This window comes from Colobus angolensis, unplaced genomic scaffold (genome assembly GCF_000951035.1).
Source record: "Colobus angolensis palliatus isolate OR3802 unplaced genomic scaffold, Cang.pa_1.0 Scaffold88, whole genome shotgun sequence".
Taxonomy (NCBI): Eukaryota; Metazoa; Chordata; class Mammalia; order Primates; family Cercopithecidae; genus Colobus; species Colobus angolensis.
In genome coordinates this window covers 377,919-404,343 of record NW_012122709.1, presented here as the reverse complement: position 1 = coordinate 404,343, position 26,425 = coordinate 377,919, and the positions used below count along the sequence as shown (strand labels likewise).

Here is a 26,425-nt window from a genome sequence, read left to right as displayed (position 1 = left end):
TCAGACTAAAGTCATGCTGAAGGTGAGACTCAGTAGCTCTTCTCAGCCACTGTCATGATGATTTGAGGGTTAGAAGCTGAGATATAGTCTTCAACCTCCCAGCTCTCTCTTCTCATGGCTAGTTCTTCCTTTGCCCCTATATTGGAGGAGGCTCTGTTTATGAAAGGCTGGTGGGAAGGAGAGAGGGACAAATAGGGCTTCGGTATTTGATTTATCACTATCTATCTCCACAGTTCCTGGTCCCCCTAAGACATTTTTGGATTTCATTTCTACTTTAGTTTTCCCAGGAGCAGAAATATGACGTTTCATTTTTTCCAGTTTGGGGAACTGCTAGTTAGCCTGAGTGTGTGCCCAAGAATGAACACACTGAAGTGTAATGATGCTTTGCTAGTATGGCAGTTTACATATTCTACCTTGCCTTAGGTAAGTCAAGATTGTTCTTGGAAAGCCTTTGAAGGAGAAATGGATTATGCAGAAAATGACTTAATTTGATATAGCATGAAATATTTATGGCAGCTACGATTTTTTTTTTAAATCCTGGTAAGGCAGAACAGATCAGTTTGGAGAGTACCCCCATGTAATAATCTCACTATGGACTTAGATTGGAATATTTTTCAGCAGCGATTTATCTTAGATGTAGTCTTTAGTGACAGCTATTTATCAGGACATACTCTCATGGCAACACAGTAACATTTATCCCTTAAGATTATGGTGTCATACACAGTAGCTTTACCTTCAGAATTGAGTGAGAGAAACACAGCTTATCCTGTTGACAGATGGCTTAATACAGTGTGCTCCATTCAGGATGCGTTAGACTTGGTTGACTGTCATGTCTTCAGTAGCAGGAAGAGACATTTTCATGGCTCAACACTGATATGTCTATAGACAACCTGTTGAATACTGGATAGCTTATTACTTTAAGCAGATTGTGTCCTATTAGTATACAATGCCAACTTCTGTTGAGCTCAGTTGGATCATTTTGTGATACGAAGAGCATCTGGGGGCCTCCAAAGCAGGTCCCAGCATATCCACACCCTCAACAAATAAACATCACCTCCTAATTTCCTCTTGGAAATGTGATTCTGATGGTTGGATAAGGCCTGTCTCCTTTTACTGTCACTGCTCCATGAATCAGAAGTCTTCTATTTTAGCCTGGAAGGCTTAGGAGATGGAACCAGGAAGAATATATCTGCTTTTAAGAAATGAGTAAATTAACATACTAGAGCTTCTCTGCCCCTTAAGTATTATTGCCTCCTTCAAAGGTAGTGCCTTGGTAAGTGACAGATGAACTCCACTGATGCTGCCAGTCTTCCAAATAATTTTTCTACCTCCTCTTTGTAAAAAGCCTTGTGGGTTTATGGCTGATCCCTGCCGTCTACAAGTTGTTGATTCTCAGCCAGTTGATCATCAGTGGTGCAGGCTGAGGTCTTCAGTGAGAAGACCCTGAAATGTTAGGAAGCATACACTTGGTGATTAATACATATTGGGAAGAGTGTAGTCTTTAGAATGATCCAGAAGGATTTTTTTTTTGAGTCAGAGTCTAGCTCTGTCACCCAGGCTAGAGTGCAGTGGCACCATCTTGGCTCACCACAACCTCAGCCTCCCGGATTCAAGCGATTCTCCTGCCTCAGCCTCCCGAGTAGCTGGGATTATAGGCACGTGCCACCATGCCTGGCTAATTTTTTTATTTTTAGTAGAGACAGGGTTTCACCATGTTGGTCAGGCTGGTCTCAAACTCCTGACCTCAAATGATCTGCCCTCCTCAGCCTCCCAAAGTGCTGGGATTACAGGCATGAGCCACCGCACCCAGCCCCAGATGGATATTTTAATCCTGGTTCAGACACCAGCTGTGTGCTTTGGGCAGAACATTTAATATGACATTCTGTTACCTTATTTATAAGATGGGAGTAGTGATACCTACTCTGCAGGGCTGTTATGAAGATAAATTCTGGCACATAGGCACTTAAATAATTGATAGCTGGTGTTGATGTTGTCATTACCATTATACCATGGTTGAGCAGCCCATGTAAATGTCCAGAGTAAGGGTGAAGAGGTGTGGGCCATGTTTGCTCCCATAAAGATAAACTGGATTTTTTGGGGGGAAATACTGTGAGTCTTTGGGAACCAAACTGCTAAATGAGGTGGCTGATTAAGCAGGCTTATACCATTTGGGGTTCATTTGGAGGAGAGGATAAAATAATAGGGCTGTTTACTTCTTCTGACATTTATATTGGCTTTAAATGGGGTTTCCAAAGAGGAGTTCCAGGAAATTTTTTGTAGAGACTGGGTCTCGCTATGTTGCTCAGGCTGGTCTGGAACTCCTGGGTTTAAGCGATCCTCCTGCCTCAGGCTCCTAGGTAGCTGAGATTATGGGCATGTACCACCATGCCCAGCAAGAATTGTCTTGAGTGATGTCAGCATAATTGTTGCAAAAACCTTTGGGCTGCATACATTCTGGTAGATTTATACAAATTTGAAATCTGTCATGACTTTATATTCACCCCTCAGAGAGCATGTAAGTTGAATACTGATTGAAACAAGTCTGCTGAGTATGATAAGTGTCCTGATGTTTCCCTGGTAGGTTTCTTTTAGTGTTATCAATGTCACTTCATCAGAATACCTCTGACCTCCACAAACAGTAACACCCCTCTGAAACATTTTTGTCCAATCTCTCTGACTCAGAAAGTTTATTTCTGATAGTCAATCACTGAGCATCAGTGAAAGTGGACTCTTGGGGCTTGGAGTGTGAAGCACAGGGAAAGGTATGTTAGGGAAGCCTCTTTTCTTGGGAGCTTCCTGCTAGTGGCCCTGCTCTTAGAACACCTCTGGCAGTTGTCATTGTTGTGACTGTGATCGTTGGATTGTGGTGGTGGTTTTTCTGTTCCACAGGCCACAGGAAATGACTGGCAGGTGTCACTTTCTTTGCTGCTACTGGTACAGTTCTTTCCCTAGGATACAAGCTCTTGGTGGCTTCTTTGAAAGAAATTTAGCTCTCCTATTTTTTGCTCTTTCTTCCTATACTTCAGCAAGTACAAAATCTTGTCTGAGTTTCTCTGATGATTTTTTACTGATAGAAATGTAGCCGAACAGTTGAGGGATTAACAAAAAGCACATAGAGTTATGTGGCAACGTAAGGCAGTGTATTAGAGTGTTTAAACTTACAACTTTAGAGTCAGCAAAGCCTGGGTTTGAATGCCTGCTCTATTACCTATTAGTTCCTCTTCTCTGATCCTCAGCTTCCCCACATGTAAAATGGAGTTAATAGTTTCTCCCTTAACAGTTTGTTGAAAAGATTCCAGGAGATTGTGAAGTACGGAGTATAGTGCCTAGAACACAGTTAGGTTCTCAAAAATGGTAGCTGTTATTGCTGTTCTTCAAAAAAAAACCTATTAAAAAGCCCTTGAAGATCTTTACTGGGAGATAGACCTGATATTGGCTCCCTTCAATAACCCATTCTTAACTTTTCAGGAACAGCCTCACCTACCCCCCTCTCATTTTTATGTTATTTCCTCTCTTTTCTGCAAAAACAAAAATCCCAATCCTTGGTCCTGGTTGGTGCAAATGGTGGGCATTTGAGTCCACTGAGGATCAAGTGAGAGTTATTTGTATCTAAGGGTATGCACTAGGCTGACCTTCTTACCTTCAGCATCTTGTTTCACAGCAAAGACATCTTAAACCATTTCTCCTACGACTGCTTTATAGAGATTAACTCAGGCAATCTTTCTAAATTACATTAAAAACCATGATGAGTCTAGTTGCAGGTCAAAACTAGTTGTTCAGTGCTCTAAAGTCCTTTCTGTCACCCTTGAGTTAGCCTTTGTAGAAAAGGAGAAAGATCATTAAAATCAGTCATGATTTCCCAATTTCTCAAGCCAATGAATTTTATTCTTTTACGTGAGTATGGCTTTGATCCATGGTTTTGTCTCCTTTATAATGTAGTTTCATTTCCCTGTGAAAGGAAATTTGTTATAATTTCTAACTCCAGTGTCACAGGAGCTTCCTATTTTTTGCCCCCTCAGATCTTAGTGATCCACACGGTCAGATGAATCTTAAAAACTACCCAAATGAACTTTTTCTTGGTTTGAGCCACTTGTTGGCCCATTTTGTCATTGTTCTCTTTGCTTCTAGTCACAGCTTCAAGCCTAGAGCTGGGATGAGTACCTGTTCAGCAGGAGCCAAAGTAAGGTGTTCCCACCTGAGGTAGGGATACAGCAGTTTGGGGTTGGAGGGATGCATAGAGGATTGCACTATGTAAGAACTCATGCTGAAAAGCTAATTTCCAAATACTATTAGGGAGCACTAAGACAAGGACCATCTTAGAATGGGCTAGAAAAAGAGCCATTGGCTAGCTTACCCCTACTTATCCTTAACATCATCTCTTCTGAGGACCCTGAATCCTCCTGTCCACACCTTTGTCTGGGTTAAGACTTGCTGGCACCTCATCTTCTCTCTAGCATGTCCCCAGCGACACTATATTGAGAGCTTTTACATGTCTGTCTGTAATCTTCTAGTAGCTCCTTAGTGACTAGTACTGTGGGCCAGGCGCAGTGGCTCATGCCTGTAATCTCAGCACTTTGGGAGGCCGAGGTGGGTGGATTGCCTGAGCTCAGGAGTTTGAGACCAGCCTGGGCAATATGGCAAAACCCCGTCTCTACCAAAAATACAAAAAATTAGCCAGGCGTGGTGTCATGTGCCTGTAGTTCCAATTACCCGGGAGGCTGATGCGGGAAGATCGCTTGAACCCGAGAGGTCGAGGCTGCAGTGAGCTATGATCGCACCACTGCACTCTAACCTGGGTGACATAGTGAGACCCTGTCTCAAAAAAAAAAAAAAAAAAAAAAAGAGTAGTACTGTGTCTTCCATCTGTAAAACCTCATTGCTTAGCTGTGCCTGCTGTAGAGTAAACTCTCTATACATGTATATTGAACTCGTTGGATGAACCAACAGACATAGTTGCGGGTAACAGACCTTAGTACTAGGCCTAGCTTCCCATGGTATCACTGTACTATTAGGCGGATTACTTAAACTCTATTTTGTTTTCTCCTTCTGTGAAATTAATACCTCCCTTGCCTACCTCAAAGAGTTGCTGTGAGCCTCCGATAAGGAAATGCATATGAGATGTTTTTGAAAATTATAAATTACCCTCCGTTTACTAGATGTTAGTGTAGAAGAGTAGATCAGATGTAGGGGGAGGTTTTATCCTGAATAAATGGAACACTGGGTAATCAACACAGCATTAGTGGGCTCTCTTTACAAACATGAACCCTTTAGCAGCTTCCTGAGTATCTCTCTCTGTACATCTCTCAAGGACTTGAGGAATATTACTTTAAAAAATTTTTAAGCAAATCCACCTATCCCCATGAATTTTATTTTTAAACAAATCAGCCCATGATGCTGAATTAAACCAGTTGGCCCTGGATAAGGAAATACTTTGAGAGATTGGTAACATCAGTTTAAATTAGTGAAAAGTCTGAGTGACAGATCATTTTAAAGTAAATGCAGTTTTATTACTTTCAAGCACATATAATAACAATGCTGGGAATTGAACTTGGAGAAAGACAGCATGTGTCAGAGAATCAAAGCATACAAATAAGAATCATTGATAATGAGGCTATTGCTGTGTGACTGTCCTGCTAAAGACCATCCTCCTCAAATTGGCTAATGTTCCCCTGGAGAAACTTATCTATTTAAGAAACCCCTATTTTTTTTTCATTTATAGGCATGAAGAAAATACCATTAAAAAATCCTATACATGGCTTCTGGATAACCCAGCTTTTTCAAACCCCAGTGGATAGCATCTAGCAGCAGTGCCCTGCTCTCTGGTTATAACAAATAATAATCTTGAACAGCAAACACCCTCTGGCCCCTACAGTGATCAACTTTTTCCAGGTTGCCTAGGACTTTCCAGGTTTAGACTTTTGCCAAGTCCTAGGAAACCCCTCAGTCCCAGCAAACTGGGGTGGTTGGTTACCTATCGGTACCTATGACTCTTACAGCTACAAAATATAGGGAAAAGATGCAGTCATGGGGGTTTACATACATTGAAGGGGTGGAGGAGAGCTGGGAGAGCTGCAGCTCACACATTCTGTTGGTTTCTCTGTCTTCGCTTTTTAACTCCTCTTACCTTTTCCTCCCTGATGCATTTTGATCACTGTCCTCTTCCCTTTGCTCTCTTAAATTCTGTCTAAGGGTACGTGGGACTTCAGAAAGCAGGACTCAAACAGTAGAGTGGCTAATAATAGTAATAACTAACCATTCTGTGGAACTTCCCAAGTGCCACACAATATGCTAGGCAGTTTGTATGCATTGACTAATTCTCAACAACAGCCTTTTAAAGCAGACAATATTATTACCCACACTTTACTGATTCTACTGATGACATTGACAAATTACCAAAGGCCACAGCAAGATAGGCTTCAAACCCATCCAGTCCATCCCCTACCCACAGCACTGTCCTGCCTGTCAAATGCCTGGCTTCTCTCCTGCAAGGTTTAAAGCCTTCTCACCTTCTTCCTATTCTTGGTGGAAATCCTGACCTCAGCTTGGTTTAATCTCTTCATCCAGCAGACCTGGAATGAGTGTTCTGTCCAGCTTTTCTCTGGCCTATAATGCTATACTCTATTCTTCCCTTGTTCCCTGCCCAGTCTTGGTCCATGAGAGTAGACATACATTTCCTGCCTCTCATACCATGTTTCTCTGCTCTCATGTCCTCTCAAGTCTGTAAGGCGGCATCCCCTGGAAGAAGGAGTTCTTCTTAGAGATATTTCAACCCCTTGCTAGAAAATGGCATTCACCTGCCTCTGAGGCTAATTCTCCATTTAATCTCCCGTACTCACATGCCTCTGATAATAAAGCCATTGCCTGTGCATCCCCTGTGGCACTTTGGCGTCCATGCAAACAAACAAACAAACAAACAAAAAACCTTTGCCCTAGGCTGAGAGTCCAACCTGAGTCCTAGCTCTACTGTGAACTTGTTGTGTGACCTTGGACAAGTCACTGCACTTCTGTTTTTTCTTTTACTTGTAAAATAAAGGAATTTGACAAAATCACCTCTAAAGCACTTTCCACCTCTAACAGGCTGTGAGATACTATAACAAAGATATTTGATGGGGGAGGGAATGTGAAAGGAAAGGGAACACCATAAAGCCACCTTAATGACTTTGAATTTGATGCCTTCCTAAGTAGACCAAAGTGAAAGTGATTCAAAAGGAGCCCCAGGGTATAATCATTCTCATGAGGACTGCAGTGAGCTCTTCATTTTACTCCTCCAGGTATTATTGGAGCTACAGGGGAGCAGATAGGTTGGCTGTTTGAGATGTCAGAGTTGTTCTCGATTTCTAATGTTGGAGAGTTTTGGGTGAAACTCACATAATTAAACCTTAAAGAAAATGTTTCCCCCATAGCACTGCATAACTCCGATGGGGTTTCTGAGCAGAAAAAAAAAAAAATGGAATTCAGTGTCTGTTGCTCCCAATAATATTTGACACACTGTCCAGAATGAAAATTAGAAGCCGTCTAACCACAGAGATATATCAGTGACAGGAGAGAGACATCGGGGGAGTGCCAAGGGCTGAAGGGCAGGTAAGAGCAAAGTAATACAAAGTGGCTAAGAAAACCAAACGGAGAGAGACAATTTTCACCCTTTCCAACACCCTCCAGGCTAGAGAGCTTGGGTAAATTTTGACCTAGTTGTCCTTGTGTACATGGCTGTGAGCTTTTATTAAGTATTTATGCAGCAGTTTATATTTTACCAAGTGCTTTACAATCACTTTTATTTGGCTTAGTAAAGTTTTCCTGGAATCCCATCTACTTTATGATCAGAAGAGTCATTTCTTGTTTGCTTAGCACCTCCATGTGTACAGCCTCACACAATAGGCCACTTGTTCTAGCAGGAGAGCAGGTGCAAAGAGTTGAGCAGTCAAGGGCACCTGCAGCTACCAGGGCAGTTGGAGTGGGGGTAGTTTACACTTCAGTTCACCTTTTCTCCCCCTTTGTTATTCTTTCGTGTTATGTTATTGCTGGCAACTTGAGAGTGGCGAGGCAAGGCTTGGGCCTGCCATGTGCAGAGCTGTCCTGACATATGGACACTGGCAGAGATAGGCTCTTTCCCCTGTGCCAGTGTCTCTGCCCATGCCCATCATGGCCACGCGCTTCCACCAGGCAAAAACTTGGTGAATATGTTTCTTTCTGCTGCTTCAGGGCTCTTGCTGCAGCCTTGGTTCTCAAACTCTGGACATGAGTTTAGGAAGACTATAGAAAGAGGAGTTCTACTCTCTGCAGACAAGACCAGCCAGTGTTCTTGGACAAATCTAACACTTAGCTACCTTATTCTTGGTAGTCCCTTTTCCCTCCCACCAACCACGGCAGCCCCCTTGTGCCAGCACTCTGGATTTTGTGATGTAGGATGGTGTGGCTGTATAGATGTCTCATGAAGCAATATGGCCACACACTCTCAATCACCAGTTTGCAGTGGGAATCCAACACAGTCATCAGTTGGATGTTTCCTTTTCTGAAGACCAGATTTGCCAAGGCAGAAACTAAATTCTGGTTCATGAAGTCCAGTCTGGAATTAGTGGGCCAGAACATTGGAAAATTCAGGACCTCCAACTACTAATGTTCTGTGGCTGAGAACAGGGCTATGTAGATGCTTAATAGGTAAGTGTAGAATAGATGATGACACTCAGTGGAGTATAGAAAAGGAACTCTGCTGTTCTCTAGGTTGCCACTGGTTTCTAAAATGATGTGATCTGGCAGGTGGGACACATTGACAGGTTTACATCGAAGGGCCCAGTGTAACGTAGGTCTTCAGTCAGTGGCTGCAGATTTGGGGGAAAGGCCTCAGGGACAACAGGTTGACAAGGATTAGGCAGAATAGCTTAAGAGTCTCCATCACACAAACTGAGCATTGGATGAGGCCTTTTATCTCAGGTCAGTTCAGTAGACATTTATTGAGTGCATACTGGGTGCCAGGTACTGGGTAAGGGAGTGGCTAGAAATGAATACAGACAAGAGCCCCAGGACAGAGTTTTGCCCAGGAAAACACAGCTGGCAAGAGGAAGTCATACCTGAACACCCAGGGCTCACTCAAAAGAACATGAAATACTGGCTTGGAGGAACAAAACTAATTCCAGAGCCTGGGGCCTGACAGGTGAGTCAGTTAAATTAACACCTTGCTGCCCTTGTCACTACTGGCTAGGGATCTGGGTAGGACTAATTCCGCAGGTTGAAGGTTTGAGGCCTGGAAGTGACTGTGGCTAAGGCCAGAGGAGCTGACAGAAAACAGTGGCAGGAATGTTTAGCTTTCTTTTCAAGTGTATCGGTAGTACCTATTTGCATGAAAACAGTTTGTTTTTTGAGGCTGATGGTTGGCAATTTATTAACCACAGTTCAGCCAGACATCCAAAAGAACACTGAGGAGTCTTTCCTCTGTTTACTACATATTCTAGAAATGCCACACAAGAAAAAAACCCACCAGGCACACTTTTTCTTGTTTCAGACTTGCCTCTCTCCCAAACGTGTCTGGAGTCAGTTAAGAGTGATTGTTTAGGTGGACTTTGAGAGTCTTGTTCTTCATTTTGAAGATCACCACATTAAAGAATGGATGTTTGTTGTGGGCCCTGCAGGGACCGGAGACAAACAAAGCAGCGTTCTGAACAGAGAGATTTGAAAAAGCACGTGGGCATTTTCAAGAGTCATCTAATTCATTACTTGTGACAGTTATCCAAAGTGGAAGCAGAATATTTTCTATCACTGAGAGGAGGAATATGAACTCTGGGAGAAGGAGAGAGGGGAACAGGCCTCTGACACCCAAAGCTGGTCACTCGGGAAACTTTGGATGGCTGCTGTGGGCCACAGGTGAATGATTAGTTCGTCTGTGAACTAAAATTAATTTTGAACCATTTGAAGTCCTTTCTGATCATTTCCCCTTCAGATGATGCCCTGTCTCCTGGAAGGTTTGGGAGGGCGCCTCTGCTAAAAACTTCCTCTCAGCTAGGCTTAAATGCTTAGTGCCAACCATTCACACATCATTGCTCAATCGCAATGGCAAAGAAAGTTCCAGTGCTTTTTCCCTTGCCCATTTTCCCTGATGATAAACCATTCCTACTCATGCCTTGACCCATACTTTACTGAGGACAAAAATAAGAGAACTGATACTCTTCCGTTTCTTAAGTTCTCAATGTGGGGATGAAGGGATTTGAAGCTTCCCTTGGCTATTTGTTGCAAGGTTTATTTCTTCTCTCTCAGGAAGCTCTTTTTTTATTTTTTATTTTGATTTTTTTAGAGACTGGTTTTCCTGTACTCCACCCAGGCTGGAGTACAGTGGCACCAACATAACTAACTGCAGCCTCAACCTCCTGGGCTCAAGTGCTCCTCTTGCCTCAACCTCCCAAGTAGCTGGGACCACAGGCATGGGCCACCATGCCTGGCTAATTTGTTTTTAAGCTTTGTAGAAACGAGGTCACCCTATGTTGCCCAGGCTGGTCTCAAACTGCCGGACTCAAGCAATCCACCCACCTCTGCCTCCCAAAGTGCTGGGATTACAGGTGTGAGCCACCATGCCTAGCAGGGGATTCTTCTCAAATCACATTTATTTTTTTTTTTTTGAGACGGAGTCTGGCTCTGTCGCTCAGGCTGGAGTGCAGTGGCCGGATCTCAGCTCACTGCAAGCTCCGCCTCCCGGGTTTGCGCCATTCTCCTGCCTCAGCCTCCGGAGTAGCTGGGACTACAGGCGCTCGCCACCTCGCCCGGCTAGTTTTTTTTTGTATTTTTTAGTAGAGCCAGGGTTTCACCGTGTTAGCCAGGATGGTCTCGATCTCCTGACCTCGTGATCCGCCCGTCTCGGCCTCCCAAAGTGCTGGGATTACAGGCTTGAGCCACCGCGCCTGGCCTCAAATAACATTTATTGAACATCTAGTGCATTTGAGATTCTGTGTTTGGTGCTTTCATGTGATAAAAATAATAACAGCAGCCCTCATATAGAACTTTCTATGTGCCTGGCATTGTTTTAAGCACATGTTATCTCAATTTGCTAAAATTCATTATATCAAATAATTCTCAAAACAGTGCAGGTGGCATTATTCCTATTTTATAGATGAGGAAACTCTAGTTCAGCAAGGTTTAATTATTTGTCAAAAGTCACACAGCAGGTGGGGGCACCAGCTTTTAACCCATGTCTCTGACTCCAAGGCCAGTGCTCTTTCCACCATATAACTCTGTCTCTCTAAAATGTATTATGTACTTGCTGCCTCAGTAAACTATGACTGCCTAACTGAACTTAATCTCTTACAACAATTATTGGTCGTTATTTTGAACTTCAGTTACCTTCATACAATGCCCTCATGTTGCTGAGGTATGTGACTAGTTCCTTGCCCCTTTGTTCTTTGCTATTCTGTTTGGGGGAGGTAACAGCTTCATTCTTGTCTCCCTAGCAGTGATGCCAATAATAACTTCAGTTGCTGTTGTTTGGCCTCTGGGCCTCGGTTTGCCCCTCTGTAAGAGGAGAACATTGGGCTGAATGACTTCAAAGGTCCTTTCCAACCCTGATATTTTCATCAATTAAAATCTAACTTAAAAATGGGTAAAGAGGCCGGGTGCGGTGGCTCACGCCTGTAATCCCAGCACTTTGGGAGGCTGAGGCAGGTGGGTCATGAGGTCAGGAGTTCAAGACCAGCCTGGCCAAGATGGTGAAACCCCATCTCTACTAAAAAATACAAAAATTAGCCAGGCATGGTGGTATGTGCCTGTAATCCCAGCTACTTGGGAGGCTGAGGCAGAGAATTGCTTGAACCCGGGAGGCGGAGGTTGCAGTGAGCTGACATCGCGCCATTGCACCTCCAGCCTGGGAGACAGAGTGAGACTCCATCTTAAAAACAAACAAACAAACACCAGGTAAAGATCGTGTCCTTTTGCTTTAACTTGAGTAGAACAAGAAAATGTCTGGTCCTAGTTCTCTGGACTAGAAGGACTTGGTAAATGAGTTTGGGGTGATTGAATAAGAAGTCTCTACCACACTCCTTGTTCTGTTATTCCCCACCCCCGATTATTGAGCTTTGAATTACACCTTTTTCTTTCTCTGTTTTTAAACACAGTTGGAGTCCTCTCCTCATTTGTATGTTCCCCTCAAGGACAGCCATCAGAGAGACACTGCTCTGGCCTAGTGTCCTGACTGCCACGATTAGTTCTCACCAGCTTGCATACACTTTGGGCTCTGCCTAGCTTGCAATTCTCACAAGAATCACTTTTGCTGTGCTTATTTACTTTTCTCTCTCTTTATCTCTAGCCTCTTCTGCAAAGTTGGTTTCTTCAGAGTAACATTCAGGTGACCTCATCTCAAGCATTTTCTCATTACCTTCCCCTTTCTGCTGGGGGACTGTTCCCCACAGCCACAGACTCTTCTCCTTGTAGTGGGTGATACTAACTTCTCACTCTTTCCTCACCATCTGAAAAATATTATTTGCTTCTCTGGGTTTCAGTGGCTTCCTGATTATGTACTGAGACAAATCTTTTAGTCCCTCCTCAAAGTAAGGTTGGAGACTGCACTGTAAGTGAATTCTAATGCAGTTATTCTCTCATATAGCTAATGGCTACTAACTGAGATACAGAAATAGATTTACATCACCAAACACCGCATGCTGTCACTCATAGGTGGGAATTGAACAATGAGAACACTTGGACACAGGGCGGGGAACATCACGCACCGGGGCCTGGCATGGGATGGGGGGATGGGGGAGGGATAGCATTAGGAGAAATACCTAATGTAAATGATGAGTTAACGGGTGCAGCAAACCAATATGGCCATGTATACATATGTAATAAACCTGCACACTTAAAGTATAATAAAAAAAAAAGAAAAAGAAGGAGATAGGTTTACATCCCCTGGATTTCTTTCCTAGATTTTGCTTCCTGTCTACTGAAATCTACTTGTAATTTCTGGAAGGCTGTTGTTGGAGAACACAGGTACTTCTTGGAGTAAAGTGGATATATCTGTTTCTAGCATCCTCCTAGCTTAACATTGGCTCTGAAGTAGTACTGCTATGCAAACAATTATGAAAGACATTTTTTCACATGAAAATTTTTAGTTTATAAATCCTTTCATGAAAAATCCACAACGGCCACAGATAACATCATTGCAGCCCTTTACTCCTTCAGCTTTTTGCCAGCACCAACATTGGCCTTTGCAGTTCCCCTGACTTTCTTTATTGGGTTCTTGCGTTCCTTTCCTTGTTTTCCTGAGTCTTTTTCTTCTCATACACACCATGTCTTGAAAGTCTATGTTTGGGTTCATTTTTCTTTGCATAATCCAGGGAATCATAAATCATGCCAAAGCCAGTTGTCTTGCCACCACCAAAATGAGTTCTGAATCCAAATACAAAGATGACATCTGGTGTGGTCTTGTACATTTTGGCTAGTTTTTCCTGTCTTAGGCACTCTTAAATTTCTGTCTTAGGCACTGTTGCCTTCCTGGGGTGAAGGACATCAATGACCATTTGTTTCCCCTGAAGTAGTTGGTTGATCATGAACTTTGTAGTTCAGATAGTTACCGTGTTGTTCATGATGGCTGTCTATCCTCAGACAGCCAGGAAGGAGAAAGACATTTTTATTTAGATATGTGCATAAATAAAGAGAAGCTAATTGTTTCTGTCTTTATTAAGCACATTTTCAAATCTCAGCTCTTTTCACCTTTGCTTTATTTTACCGTGCATTTATGTAAATTAACACTGTATCATGGATAAAGAAAAGGACGTTTTCTTAGGCCTCTTAATAGGATGGTTTTTCTACCCTGTTTTCTGGTTTGTCTTTAAAGCTATTTATGCTCTTTAAATTATCCAGTTTTTCCCACAGTGATTGTTGTGACCAGAATGCATTCCAAAGAAACAGGTAAATCACTGAGTTAGGGATTACATGCAATACTGAAGCTTGTCCATAAGATGGCGCTCTGAGAATGTGAGATCTCTAACTTATTTTTAGCCATGTATAGCTGGGCAGCATATTAAACTTTTGTGAAATCAAATTTTTTTTTGGTGGGGACCTAGTCCTTTTGATTGGCTCTCAAGCACTTGGAATCATTCTGATACTTAAGGGAAGAAGGAAAGTGACTTTTCTAGCAGTTCCCTTGTCCTAAATCAGTACTAGCAAGTGTCAAAAATCAGCAAGATCTTCTTGAGGGACCTTTTAAAGAAAGGCATTTCTTCTAAATGTGGGACTTGTGATACTAAATGTATGTGTTGTTACAAAAGTCCCTGTCTGGGTATCAGATTCTTCATCTACACAGTGGGTGGATTGGACCAGATGATCTCTGAGAGTGCTTCCATTTCAAATGATCTACATTTGAATTTGCTGATTTCCTTCCACTACGCCATTGCTGCCTCAGCCAGAACAGAAATGAGAAGAAAAGATCACCTATTTTACGCTTGTTTGACTCTATTCCTCTCCTACAAGTGCTCTCTTTGCTTCAACTGTCCCAAGACAAGCATGCCCAGATGTCCTGTTTTAATGAGGTTCCTTTTCTCTTTATGGCTTTTGCGCAGGATTTTTCCCTCTCTCCCCAACCCCCTCCCCAATCCCTGACAATCTTCCTGAACAGAAGCATGTCCCCCTTTTCACTTCACAAATAGGATTTTCTTAGTATTATGACAGTCATTTTTGTGCTAAACAGATACCAAACTGGATAAAGAAGAAGATGCCGCATGTAAGGTAACACTTCTAGCATGCTACATAGCATGTCCAGTTAAGAAAACATTAGATTTGGGAGGTAGGAACATCTCTCAGTTTATTTTTCCTCCTCCACTTGCTAGTATTCATTGCCAGAACCATGTCAAAGCTTCAGTAGAGAAGCAGCATTTTGCAGAGGAGGACAATTAATTTAATTACAGATGAGTATTACTAAGTAGCTAACCCATCATTACAACCCCCCCATGGCCAACAGTGTCCCCATTCCCGACACACTCTGAGCAGTCTGTGGGTAAGAAGAATTGGGGCCACGCTGGCTCCTCATTCAAGGCCTGTCATGAACCACGTGCTCCAGTGGCACAGAGCTAGCCTGAGAAAATGAAATGCTGAATTAATGAATTAATGCAAAGCTGCCAAGGCACCCTTCACCGATTGACTTCCCTCTGGGCTTGAAGCTCAGAGCACGCATGTTACATGAAATTCCCCAGGGGCACATCACACATGTTGCCTTGCTGTAGCCAAGGTGACAAAAGCAGGGATGCACTAAGACATTGTTATCCTGTATTTGTTTTCCTATTGTCCTTAGGCATTTGAAATCTTCAAATAGTCTTTGGTATGTGTCTAGTGGCATGGATGGTGATGGTGGTGGATTATTTATTTCTCTAACTTCAACACCTTGTCTCCCAAGAACACAAGTATGTCACTGAATAGCCTTCACCTGCCCACCATGGCCTCCCAAAGTATGGCTATTAAATAGCCATACTGTCAGATCTCTGTGTAAGAGAAGAAACCCGACACACAGGGCTCTCTTAAAGGGCAAGTCCAGGAATCTTGCTGAGTAGGCCAAAAGAGCTTTGTGGCGATGCTGCTGGGAGCCTTGTAGACCATTATAAGCAGCTCATCCATTGTTTCCTATAAGGAAGCAATGGAGCAGGGTGGTGAGGAAATGTCAAATATTTAGTCGACATCGTTTCTCTCTAAGGAAGCAAGACCAGCATAGTGGTTAAGAACCCACACAACAACTGGAGATGGATTCTTAAAGTTCACACTCCAGCTCTGCTGCAGACAAGCTGTGTGACTTTAGGCAAGTGACTTACCTTCTCTGTGCCGCGGCAGCAGCAAAAACAGCTGCCAATAGGGTAGTCAGGAGGATTAAGTACATGTTTTCTTTTTCTTCAGTGCTTTGAACAGTATCTGGCACAGAGAAAGCACTCAGTAACTGACAGTATAAGTACCATGAGGTGCTTTGGGTGATTTTAAAAAACAAAAACAACTAACCAAACCTCTGCCTTCAAAGACCTCACAGAGTACATGGGGTGGCAAATGGAATATACATAAAAGGAGCACTAGCAACTCAGGGCAGTGCCCACAATACATTTCAATGCGAGGGCAGTGAGGTCAGCATGACTCAGGGTGGTTCAGGGAGGCCCTCAATTCTCATCAGGTGAGGACTTCAGGCATCTACAGGAAAAAGGTAGTGAGAACTTGAATAACTTCTTTGCCTCTGTTTTGAGGGAGGATACAACTGATAATTTACACTCATGTTCACATCCTCACTGATATACTGTCTTTTTGAAATAGGCCGGTTGGAGTTACCTCACTGAAGAGTAGAAAATAGGGCCGGGCATGGTGGCTCATGCCTATAATCCCAGCACTTTGGGAGGCCGAGGTGGGCAGGCGGATCATGAAGTTGGGAGATCGAGACCATCCTGGCTAACATGGTGAAACCCCATCTCTACTAAAAATACAAAAAATTAGCCGGGCGTGGTGGTGGGCACCTGTAGTTCCAGCTACTCGGGAGGCTGAGGCAGGAGAATAGCGTGAACCCAGGAGGTGGAGGTTGCAGTGAGCTGAGATCGCACCACTGCATTCCAGCCTGGGTGACAGAGCGAGACTCTGTCTAAAAAAAAAAAAAAAAAAAAGAAAAGAAAAGGAAATATATGGGATATATATATAGAGAGAGAGAGAACAAGAGAGACAAGGTTTCACTCTGTCATCCAGGCTGGAGTGCAGTGGTTTGATCTTAGCTCACTGCAACCCCCACCTCCCAGGCTTAAGTGATCCTCCCAGCTGAGCCTCCTGGGTAGCTTGGACTGGGACTACATGCACACGCCACCATGCGTGGCTCATTTTTGTGTCTTTTGTGGAGATGGGGCTTCACCATGTTGCCCAGGCGAGTCTCAAACTCCCGGACTCAAACAATCTGCCCACCTTGTCCTCCCAAAGTACTGGAATTATAGGCATGAGCCACCGCACCCAGCCAATGTGGGCTATGTTTAACCTAACAAAGTTGAGTTTGTGACCTGATGTCAGCCACCTAAGGTCTGAAGAAACTGAAGGGTGACATTGTGAACATTGCCCCAAATATGTGTTCTGTCATAAGAAAGCACCTTTGAGGAAGGACATTGGTGATGGTCAACATAACTCTTATTAACAGGAAGGATTTCCCAGAGGCCCTGAGATGTGCATGTGAGTCGGGCCCACTTTTTGTTTTTCTTTTGTTTTGTTCTCTTTTGCCTTTAAAACAACTAATGACTGTTAATACAATGTATAATATGGTGACTATATTAAAGAATACTATATTGTATATTTGAGATTCACTAAGAGAGTAGTTCTTAAATGTTCTCACCACAAAAATAAAGATAATTGTATGAGGTGATGAATAGGTTAATTAGCTGGTTTGGCATAATTGTTTCACAATGAGTACATATGTCAAAACATCACAGTGGAAGTGTACATGTATTTAACTTTTATCAATTCTACCTCAAGAAAGCTGGAAAAACATTTTAATTAACGACTATATAAAATCTCATTCATTATATATTAAACTATTATAAAGATTAAAAACAGTCATGGTAAAAAATATTTTAAAATATACAAGGATATAAAAAAAATAAGATTTCACTAGCATCTCCCTATTCTCACTCACTGAAGGTGACTGCTCTTATCATTTTCTTATGTATCCATCTAAAATTTTTCTGGCCATATTTGAACATGTATAGAGTGTATAAGAGTAATGCAAATGTAGACCCATTTTCACCACGGATGCTGCTACTTGTATCTGTTATAATGTATCTCGTACTTGATGCCATATCAACACATACAGATCTACTTTGCCCTATTAATGTGCTCATAGTATTTCATTCTAACACTCATTACTTTTAAAATTAGGTTCAATATTTTGTCTGGCTAAGGAGCAAAGGATAGAGACATGAGAAACAAAAAAGTATTGAGCGCTGTGGGAGAGGTATCAAGATACCTAAAGGATAGTGCAAGAACACAGAGTTTTTAAATAGTGCCACTAAACTTAAGCAACTATAAGCATCAGTTGGACCAGGACTTTTGGTTACTGCCTTGTGAAGTAGATGCAATAATGGCAAGTTTTAGGCCTAAGACACAGGGCAGCTATTCCCAACACTTCTATAACCAGTAACCATGCTTAATTTGTGAGAGTCCTTTGAGGATTTAAATAGCACATGGATAGAGCAGAACAGTAGATGCTATTTCAACTTTCAAAAAGTTTGGCAAGCTTTTGAACCCAAAACTGTCTTTTAAAAATGGAGTCACTGTGAGATCAGGGAGCAGTGTTTAGTCCTGGCTCTTTATCCATGGCTGGGAGATAAGAAATTTTAAAAAATACATAGCTAAAGGGGCACTTTCCTGAATGGCAGAAATTAATACAGTAGGACCACAAAGGATCAGCTGTGGGACTAATTTGATTTAATATTTATAATAGTTTTGGAAGCTGGAGTACGGGGCAAAATCGCTAAGTTGACAGATGTCTTTACACTATTCCAATGAGAATAAGTAGCTTCAGGAAGACGCTTGTTTTATAGTAGTGGACATAAAAGTGGCTGGCAAGCTTTGATATGAAAAGACCAAGGATATGTCTCTAGGGACACATTCCTGAAGTTCATTTCAGAAGATTTATAATGAACCTTACCTCTTTATCTGAAAATAGGGTCTCTGCTTCAGGCATCAGTAGGAGTTAAAGAAGAGAAGATGGAGTTGGTAGTATCATCAGAAGGTGGATGATATTTAAACAGACCGCATTATAGGAACATAAAAGAGGAGGCTAGTAGTAAGCTGATTCCCAACAGATAAAGAATGCTCCTTTATGTCTCTTTAAAACAGCCCCCAAAGGCAATTGGTATTTGATGATCGGTGATCTGTGTATTCACGAATTAACTTTTAAAGTTAAATAATCTGAATGTGTTAAGCTATCATTTTAGAAGAAATGCAATCAAATGTACTCTTCAGCATCTTTGCTACAAAATATTTTCCTTCTCAGAGGATGACTTTTAATTATGAATGTCAGAACTAGATTTCCTGACCTCCTTTGTTAGCATGCATGTTTTTCAAAGTATGTCCTTAATATTCGCAGATACATTGTATCATGGACGGGGACATCTAATAGAATGAGATTAGTATCTTCTGAAGTTGTGCAATTTTCAGTAATAAAGAGATAATGGGCTGGGCGCGGTGGCTCAAGCCTGTAATCCCAGCACTTTGGGAGGCCGAGATGGGCGGATCACGAGGTCAGGAGATCGAGACCATCCTGGCTAACATGGTGAAACCCCGTCTCTACTAAAAAATACAAAAAGCTAGCCGGGCGAGGTGGCGGGCGCCTGTAGTCCCAGCTACTCCGGAGGCTGAGGCAGGAGAATGGTGTAAACCCGGGAGGCGGAACTTGCAGTGAGCTGAGATCTGGCCACTGCACTCCAGCCCGGGCGACAGAGTGAGACTCCGTCTCAAAAAAATAAAAATAAAAATAAAGAGATAATGCCCTATCTACCTCTCAACTTCACAGTGTGGTTGAGAAGCTCAAATGAGCTGAGTGATATGAAACTGCTTTGTAAAGTGCTGTGCAAAAATGCGGTAGTGTTAATTATTCTTTGTACTTCATAATTTGGGATTAGAAATATAAATTGACTCAAATCTATGAATTTATCCTTTATAGATGTAAATGCAAATGTGTGAAAATCGGTATACAAGGATGTTCTCTGCAGCATTTTGTATATTAACAAAATATTACAAATTATTGTTAATCAGTAAGGTATTGCATAAATAAGTTATTATTGAGCCATACAGAGGAATAAGAACAAGGCAGTTCCATGTGTCCTAACATGAAAATATGTCCAAAGTATATATTTAGTTTTAGTTTTTGTTTTGAGACAGGGTCTCACTCTGTCACCCAGGCTAGAGCATAGTGGTGTGATCACAGCTCACTGCAGCCTTGATCTCCCGGGCTCAACACTTCAGCCTCCAAAGGTGTGCACCACCACGCCCAGCAAATTTTTTTTTTTTTTTTTTTTTTTAGTGGTTTGGTTTCTTAATTTTAAATTTTAAGCAGTTCTGTTTTTTGTATTAAAATACTGCAACTCAATATTTTTGTCAAAGTTTCCACTTTCTTATCAGAGACAAAAGCCAGAAAAATACAAAACGTGTTCCATTCCCCCATTCCTCAAGCATAACATCCAACAATTTGGCAGCTGGAAGCTGTTTTTGACAGTTGTGACTTGTATTTGGTGATATAAACAAGATTATAGAGGCACTAAACCATAAATGTAGTTTCATTTTTTGGGGCATTACTATCATTTTACAAAATATTTAGCTTCTACTTTGAACATTAAAATGTAGTCCAGCTTTTTAAAGCCGTAATTAACCACCATATGTTTTATAGGACCAAAACAGTTTGATTGTTCTTTAAAAAAATGATCATTTAGAATCAATTAATTAGAATTAGGAATGCTTAATGCCTACCTTAAGTGGATACCTAATTGATTCCTAAAATAAAATTGTGGTCTCTTTAAAGATGTTCAAGTTGCAACATTGAAGCTGCTGTGGTGGTGCCATCTAAATGATAATCTGTTTGCAAATGCCAAATGAAAACTCTTTGTTGGTAGATCGAGCTGTGTGTTGAATGAAACACAAATCAGTTTAGGCATCTTCACTTTTCATTATCTTATCTCATTGGAAATTATACAAATGTAAACAGTAGAACACAATTCACTGATGTTTTTCCTTAGTTTAATACAAGTGTACCTCACTATAAGCAAAATATACTAAATGATTTCTGAAACAGGGGTTTCCTTACTTTTTCAGTTAAAAAGATGTGCTTACAGAATTTATTTAAATAACAAGGCTTCTTTGACCTGTTTAGAGTATTTAGATCACAGAAATTCATTTCACACACTTCTTTGAAATACCTACATTGCATAAAATGAGACACACAGGTACATGTGCCCATTCCATCGAGACTGCCTCATTATTTTGTGGTTATTTTATATTTTTCAGTTTGTCATGAACACTTTAATATGCCAGGTTCATTCACTCCCTATTTTAGTTGAGATGAGTTAGTGTCTCTAAGGAGTGTTTTGTAATCTCTTGTCCCAAACTAGGCTGGTTTGGGAATCCAGTGAGAGTGACTGAAAATTGAAATTCAATCCTGAACATCCTTCCAGAACACAGCCTATCACCTTGTGGAGATAACACACAAACTACCTCAGAGGACCCCCACCTGTGGCAGTGAAAATCATGTGAGAGTTATAGTTCAAAAGAAAAAAGTGCTGGGCACCATGGCTCATGCCTGTAATCTCAGCACTTTGGGAGGCTGAGGCGGGAGGATCACTTGAGCCCGGGTGTTTGAGACCAGTCTGGGCAACATAGGGAGACCCCTCTCTACAAAAAGTTGGCCAGGCATGGTGGCTCACACCTGTAATCCCAGCACTTTGGGAGGCCAAGGTGGACGGATCACCTGAAGTCAGGAGTTCGAGACCAGCCTGGTCAACATGGCGAAACCCCGTCTCTACTAAAACGCCTGGCTAATTTTTTGTATTTTTTATAGAGATGGGGTTGCACCATGTTGTCCAGGCTGTTCTCAAACTCCTGGGCTCAAGTAATCCTCCTGCCTTGGCCTCCCAAAGTGCTGGGATTACAAGTCTAGTCCAAAGTATATGTACTAAGTGATACGAAGTTGCAAATCAGTATGAGTAGTATCATTCCAATTTTGGTTAAAATTACTCATTAGTATATGTAGGTGAAAACCTCTACATGTATATCAAACTGTTGACCATGGTCCACTCTTGGAAAGGCAGATTGATGGGGCAACTTTTACTTTATGCCTTGTTTATTTGTGTACTTCTTGAATTGTTTACAATGAACATTATTATTTCGTAATTTAAAATATGAATTATAGATATCAATTTGCCCTTATAACCCTGGCTACCCTATTGTAATTGAAAAAAAAAAGTATATAAAGAGAGAGCAAAAGCCCTGGGAATGTTTTCATTTCTTTAAGAAAGCATTCCACTATCAGGATCAGGAGCAAGTAAAAAAGAGCTCAAAACTTTTTTCTCTCTTTGGCAATGGTGTTCTGGTATTTCCACTTGATGAAAGCAGAAGGAATAAATGAAATTTGTTTCTTGTTTTCTTTGTTTCGCAAAATGAGGGATAATTCTATGTAGAGGTCTGGAACCATGGGTGCAATAAGGAAACCACCTCATCTGTGTATCACTGTCCCAGTTGAAGTTGGCAAAACCCCACACTGGAAGGCAGAATCGCCTAGTACTTTAAATAGTTACCCTTCTCATGATGGTGAGGATGTCCATTGCTACCCTGAAACTTCAATTCTGGAGTAAAGCCTATGGTTTATCCTACAGGAGCACGTTAAAATCTTCCCTCAGGCTAGTGTTCTCTCCTCTCATGGAGAACGCAGAGGGAAGCTGACAGGTGTAATTTATGGTGCAAGTGATTTGAGAAAGTCTCCTGAATAGATACCCAGCTCCATAGCCTACAGGAAAACAGTGGGAGGAGGAAGAAGAGGGGAAGGAAGAGGTAAAGAACATGGAAGAATCTTTCTCCTTCAAATGAGTAGAAGGCTTACACACAGTGAAGGTTCATTCATGACCTTGAACCTCCCCCAGCACAGCTCTAATCACTCTGCCTTGTCATTGGCCCTTACTCTTGTAGACTCCCCACTAGACTGAGATCACAATAAGCGCACACAGACCTTGTCTTTCTTGTTCATTGTTGTATCCCCAACATCTAGGGAAGAAAAGGGATATTGAATATAATTGCTGATTGCTGAATGAATGTTTTCTTACTGTAAATAGACACTATGTGGAGTGGTCTACTTTTGCACCATGAGGTCGTCTCATGAACTTGTGGTCAGCCTGACTGTTGATGCCAAATAAAGTGAGCTTTTCCTTTGTTTGGGACTTTCTTTGACAAACCTTTTCTTTACCTTCACCTTTACAGATACAGCCAAAAGGCGGCAAGGAATGGAATGAAAAACCAGTTCAATCTCCATGAGCTGAAAATGAAGGGCCCTGAGCCAGTAGTCAGTCAAATTATTGACAAACTGAAGCACATTAACCAGGTATGTGGAATGTCAAAAAATAATAATAATAATAAAAAGTAGAAATGACAGAGAGAGAGAGAGAGAGAGAGAGAGAGAGAGACAGCTTCCACTGTTCAAACTATATTCTTGGGCTTTTAGAAAAGACACTATTATTTTCTTCAAATAGTCTGTCTGCTAAAAAGGACTTCTGGCCTTCATTTTTCACCCGACTTTTAAATTATAAAGACAATATTGCAATATGAGGGTTATCTTAGAAAATAGAGGGAAAAATATTTCTCACAATTCCACTATTCTATCCCGTCTGTTTTCATTTTTACATGTTCTCTTGTAATATTTGTCCAGAAAGGCATACTCACACAGACGTTTTCCATAATCAGAAATCCACAAGTGATTTGTAGTTCTGAAAATTAACACTGTCTTGGCAACACTTTTTCATATTGTCACAATTTTTTTTGTTATTGTTGTTTTGTTTTGTTTTGTATTGTATTGTTTTGAGACATGGTCTTGCTCTGTTGCCCAGGCTGGAGCACAGTCATGTAAGCACAATCATGACTTACTGCAGTCTTGACCTCCTGAGCTCAAGATATTCTCATGTCTCAGCCTCCCAAGTAGCTGGTACTATAGGCATGCACCACCACACCTGGCTAATTTTTAATTTTTTTGTAGAGATGAGGTCTCACTATGTTGCCCAGGCTGGTCTTGAACTCCTGGGCTCAAACGATCCTCCTGCATTGGCCCTGCAAAGTGCTAGGACTACAGGTGTGAGCCACCATGCCTGGTCCCCACAAATCTTTATATTAATTATTTGTTATGGCTGCATAATATTCTGTTGAGTATTCATCATAATTAATCCACATGCTTTTGCTGGATATACAGGTTGCTTCAAATTTTTTGCCATCATAAATAAAGGTACCTCTTCATATATAATGCTTTATCCTGATCTTAGCTTATTTTCTTAACATGCTAAAGTTATTGGGTCAAAGGATATGAGCAATTTAAATGCATGTATCCAAATTGCTCTTCAATGAGAATGTATCAGTTTTCACTGTCACCAGCAAGACAGGAGAGGTCCAATTTCACTGCATCTTTGCCAGCTTCTGACTCACTGCCATGCACAGAGACACCCACAGATTCCCTTGACCTGTACACATAGTTTTTCCTCTCATAAGAAGTTTAGTAACAAGACACAAATAGAAGTTAGTTGTACCATCTGCTTGTGATTGCTTTGTGGCCACAATAAAAATGCCACCAAAAAGGCATATACCAGAGTGACAGTGTTCCTGCCCCATGATCCATGGGTGGGAGGACTCTGGCATCACTGACTTCTATTTATAGTTTAGGAAGAACTTAATGGAACTGAAATCCTTATGCAAGAACAGAGATTTTAATACAAAGACATTGGCATGAGTTTTTTTTTTTTTTTTTTTTGAGATGGAGTCTTGCTCATCATCCAGGCTGGAGTGCAGTGGCGCGATCTCGGCTCACTGCAAGCTCCGCCTCCCGGGTTCACGCCATTCTCCTGTCTCAGCCTCCCGAGTAGCAGGGACTACAGGCGCCTGCCAACGCGCCCGGCTAATTTTTTGTATTTCTAGCAGAGACAGGGTTTCACCGTCTTAGCCAGGATGGTCTCAATCTCCTGACCTTGTGATCCGCCCGCCTCGGCCTCCCAAAGTGCTGGGATTACAGGCGTGAGCCACCGCGCCCGGCTGGCATGAGTTTTTAAAATATGGATTTTAGCAGTGAAATTTTTGTGGGTCTTTAAAATATGGATTTTAGCAGTGAAATTTTTGTGGGTCTTAGAAAATACTTAGAAGGGCTTTCTAAGAGTAGTATTTTTTTCTCTGCAATTGCATTGCTAAAGTATTGATGACATGCTTGGGTGTAAACTCCTCTGGTGCCTAATAAAGTGCTCTGTACTCAGTGAGCACTTAATAAATAGCTGATAGTGCTGCTGAGCAAATGATAATGGCAGTGTCTACCTAACTGAGCCTTTTTTTGTGTGTGTGTGAAAGTACAACTTCACTAAGTTCTATGAAGCCTTGCTAGATATAGTGTGATCATTTCAAAATGCATCTCTGAGGGGATCAGAGCACAAACAATGTAAAACACTTACTACTGAGTTGAGGGCATGATATACTTCACTTGGGGACAGTGGTACAAATTATCTCAAACCAAATGTGTCTAGGTGGCTATGTTCAACTGGTTAGACCCCAACACTGGTGAGGCCAAAATCTCAGTTTCCATCACTGTGTCCCTAATCCTAAATGAGGAATATTGTCAACAGGTCCCTTGTTTCAACAGACCTTAAGGATTACCTACTATGTACTCAGCCAGGTGCCAGGGATTTGGGGGATTCAAAGGAAGTCTAGTCCTCTGTCCTCACAGCATCCTTGGGAGAGGAAGCACAAGCATAGGAAGTGGTTAAATAAAGATAAAGGACAGCCTGTGATGCAGAGCCTGAAGAGGAGTGCTGCTCATCAGTTTTGGGTGGCGTGATTAGGCTAGTGGGAAGATTGCAGAGAGGGGCAAGTGTTAAGATCTGCCATAAGCAATGAGTAGGGTTTGAGTAGGTAAAGACAAGCAAGGGAGGTGCAGTCATAAGAAAGAGTGAAGACCTGTGGGGGGACCCCACCCTAGAAAATGGGAAAGCTGCATCAGACATGGGCTTCTATATGATCAGGCAGTCACTAAAAAATATTTATAGCAAGCCCTTTCAGCAAAGGCTTTGGGCACAGTAGAAAGAATATGGGCTTTGGATCCAAATGGATCTGAATTCAGTTATAGATTTTGCTAGGTACATAACCTTGGGTAAATCAGTTAACCTCTCTGAGCTTTAGTTCTCTCATTGGTATTATGGTAAAGGTATCAAAAACTCCAGTGTATATATATATTATATACATATATATATATAAAATATGCACACAGATATATGTAATTGCATGTGCATGACAGGCACTTAATATATGGCAGTTAATTGTGAGGACTGTGTTTAGGATTTTCTCTATAGGCAGGACTTGAGTTTGAAAGGGAGTTCCAGTACTTTCTGCCAGTCTAATTCTTCTCCCCCAGTTTTATATGTTTGTAGATCCCTTTGATGCATCTCTTCTCTCTCTTTCTCTCCCATATTGTCTCCTTGTTTCCCTCTCCTCTAACTTTCAGCCACAAAAGCTGAAACCAGCTGACAGGTAGGGTGATGTACATAGAGAGAAAGGTCGCTATTACAATTCCTTTTTCCTACCTCTGGCCATGAATAAGTGTGTGAACATTTTCAGTTTCTATATGAATACCATTGAGCAACCAATTAATTCTCATTGATAAACCAGTTTTACCTGTTTCAGTTGAGCTGTTAAAATTGTTGGACTCCAAACACCCACATTGATTTTTTTTTCTCGT

The 26,425-nt window shown here is 41.7% G+C and overlaps 1 protein-coding gene and 1 pseudogene across 4 annotated transcripts in view; one reads left to right on the top strand and one right to left on the bottom strand.

The window, feature by feature from the left end:
• The window catches only part of GPC3 (glypican 3), a 470,409-nt gene that overhangs the window by 316,098 nt on the left and 127,886 nt on the right, over nt 1-26,425 (top strand). For all 4 annotated transcript variants that reach the window (XM_011930705.1, XM_011930704.1, XM_011930703.1 and 1 more), the window contains one exon: nt 22,930-23,050. In XM_011930705.1, the coding sequence (XP_011786095.1) occupies nt 22,930-23,050 (121 nt within the window). The remainder of the gene's footprint in view (nt 1-22,929; nt 23,051-26,425) is intronic.
• On the bottom strand, nt 13,138-13,553 carry LOC105503698 (annotated as a pseudogene).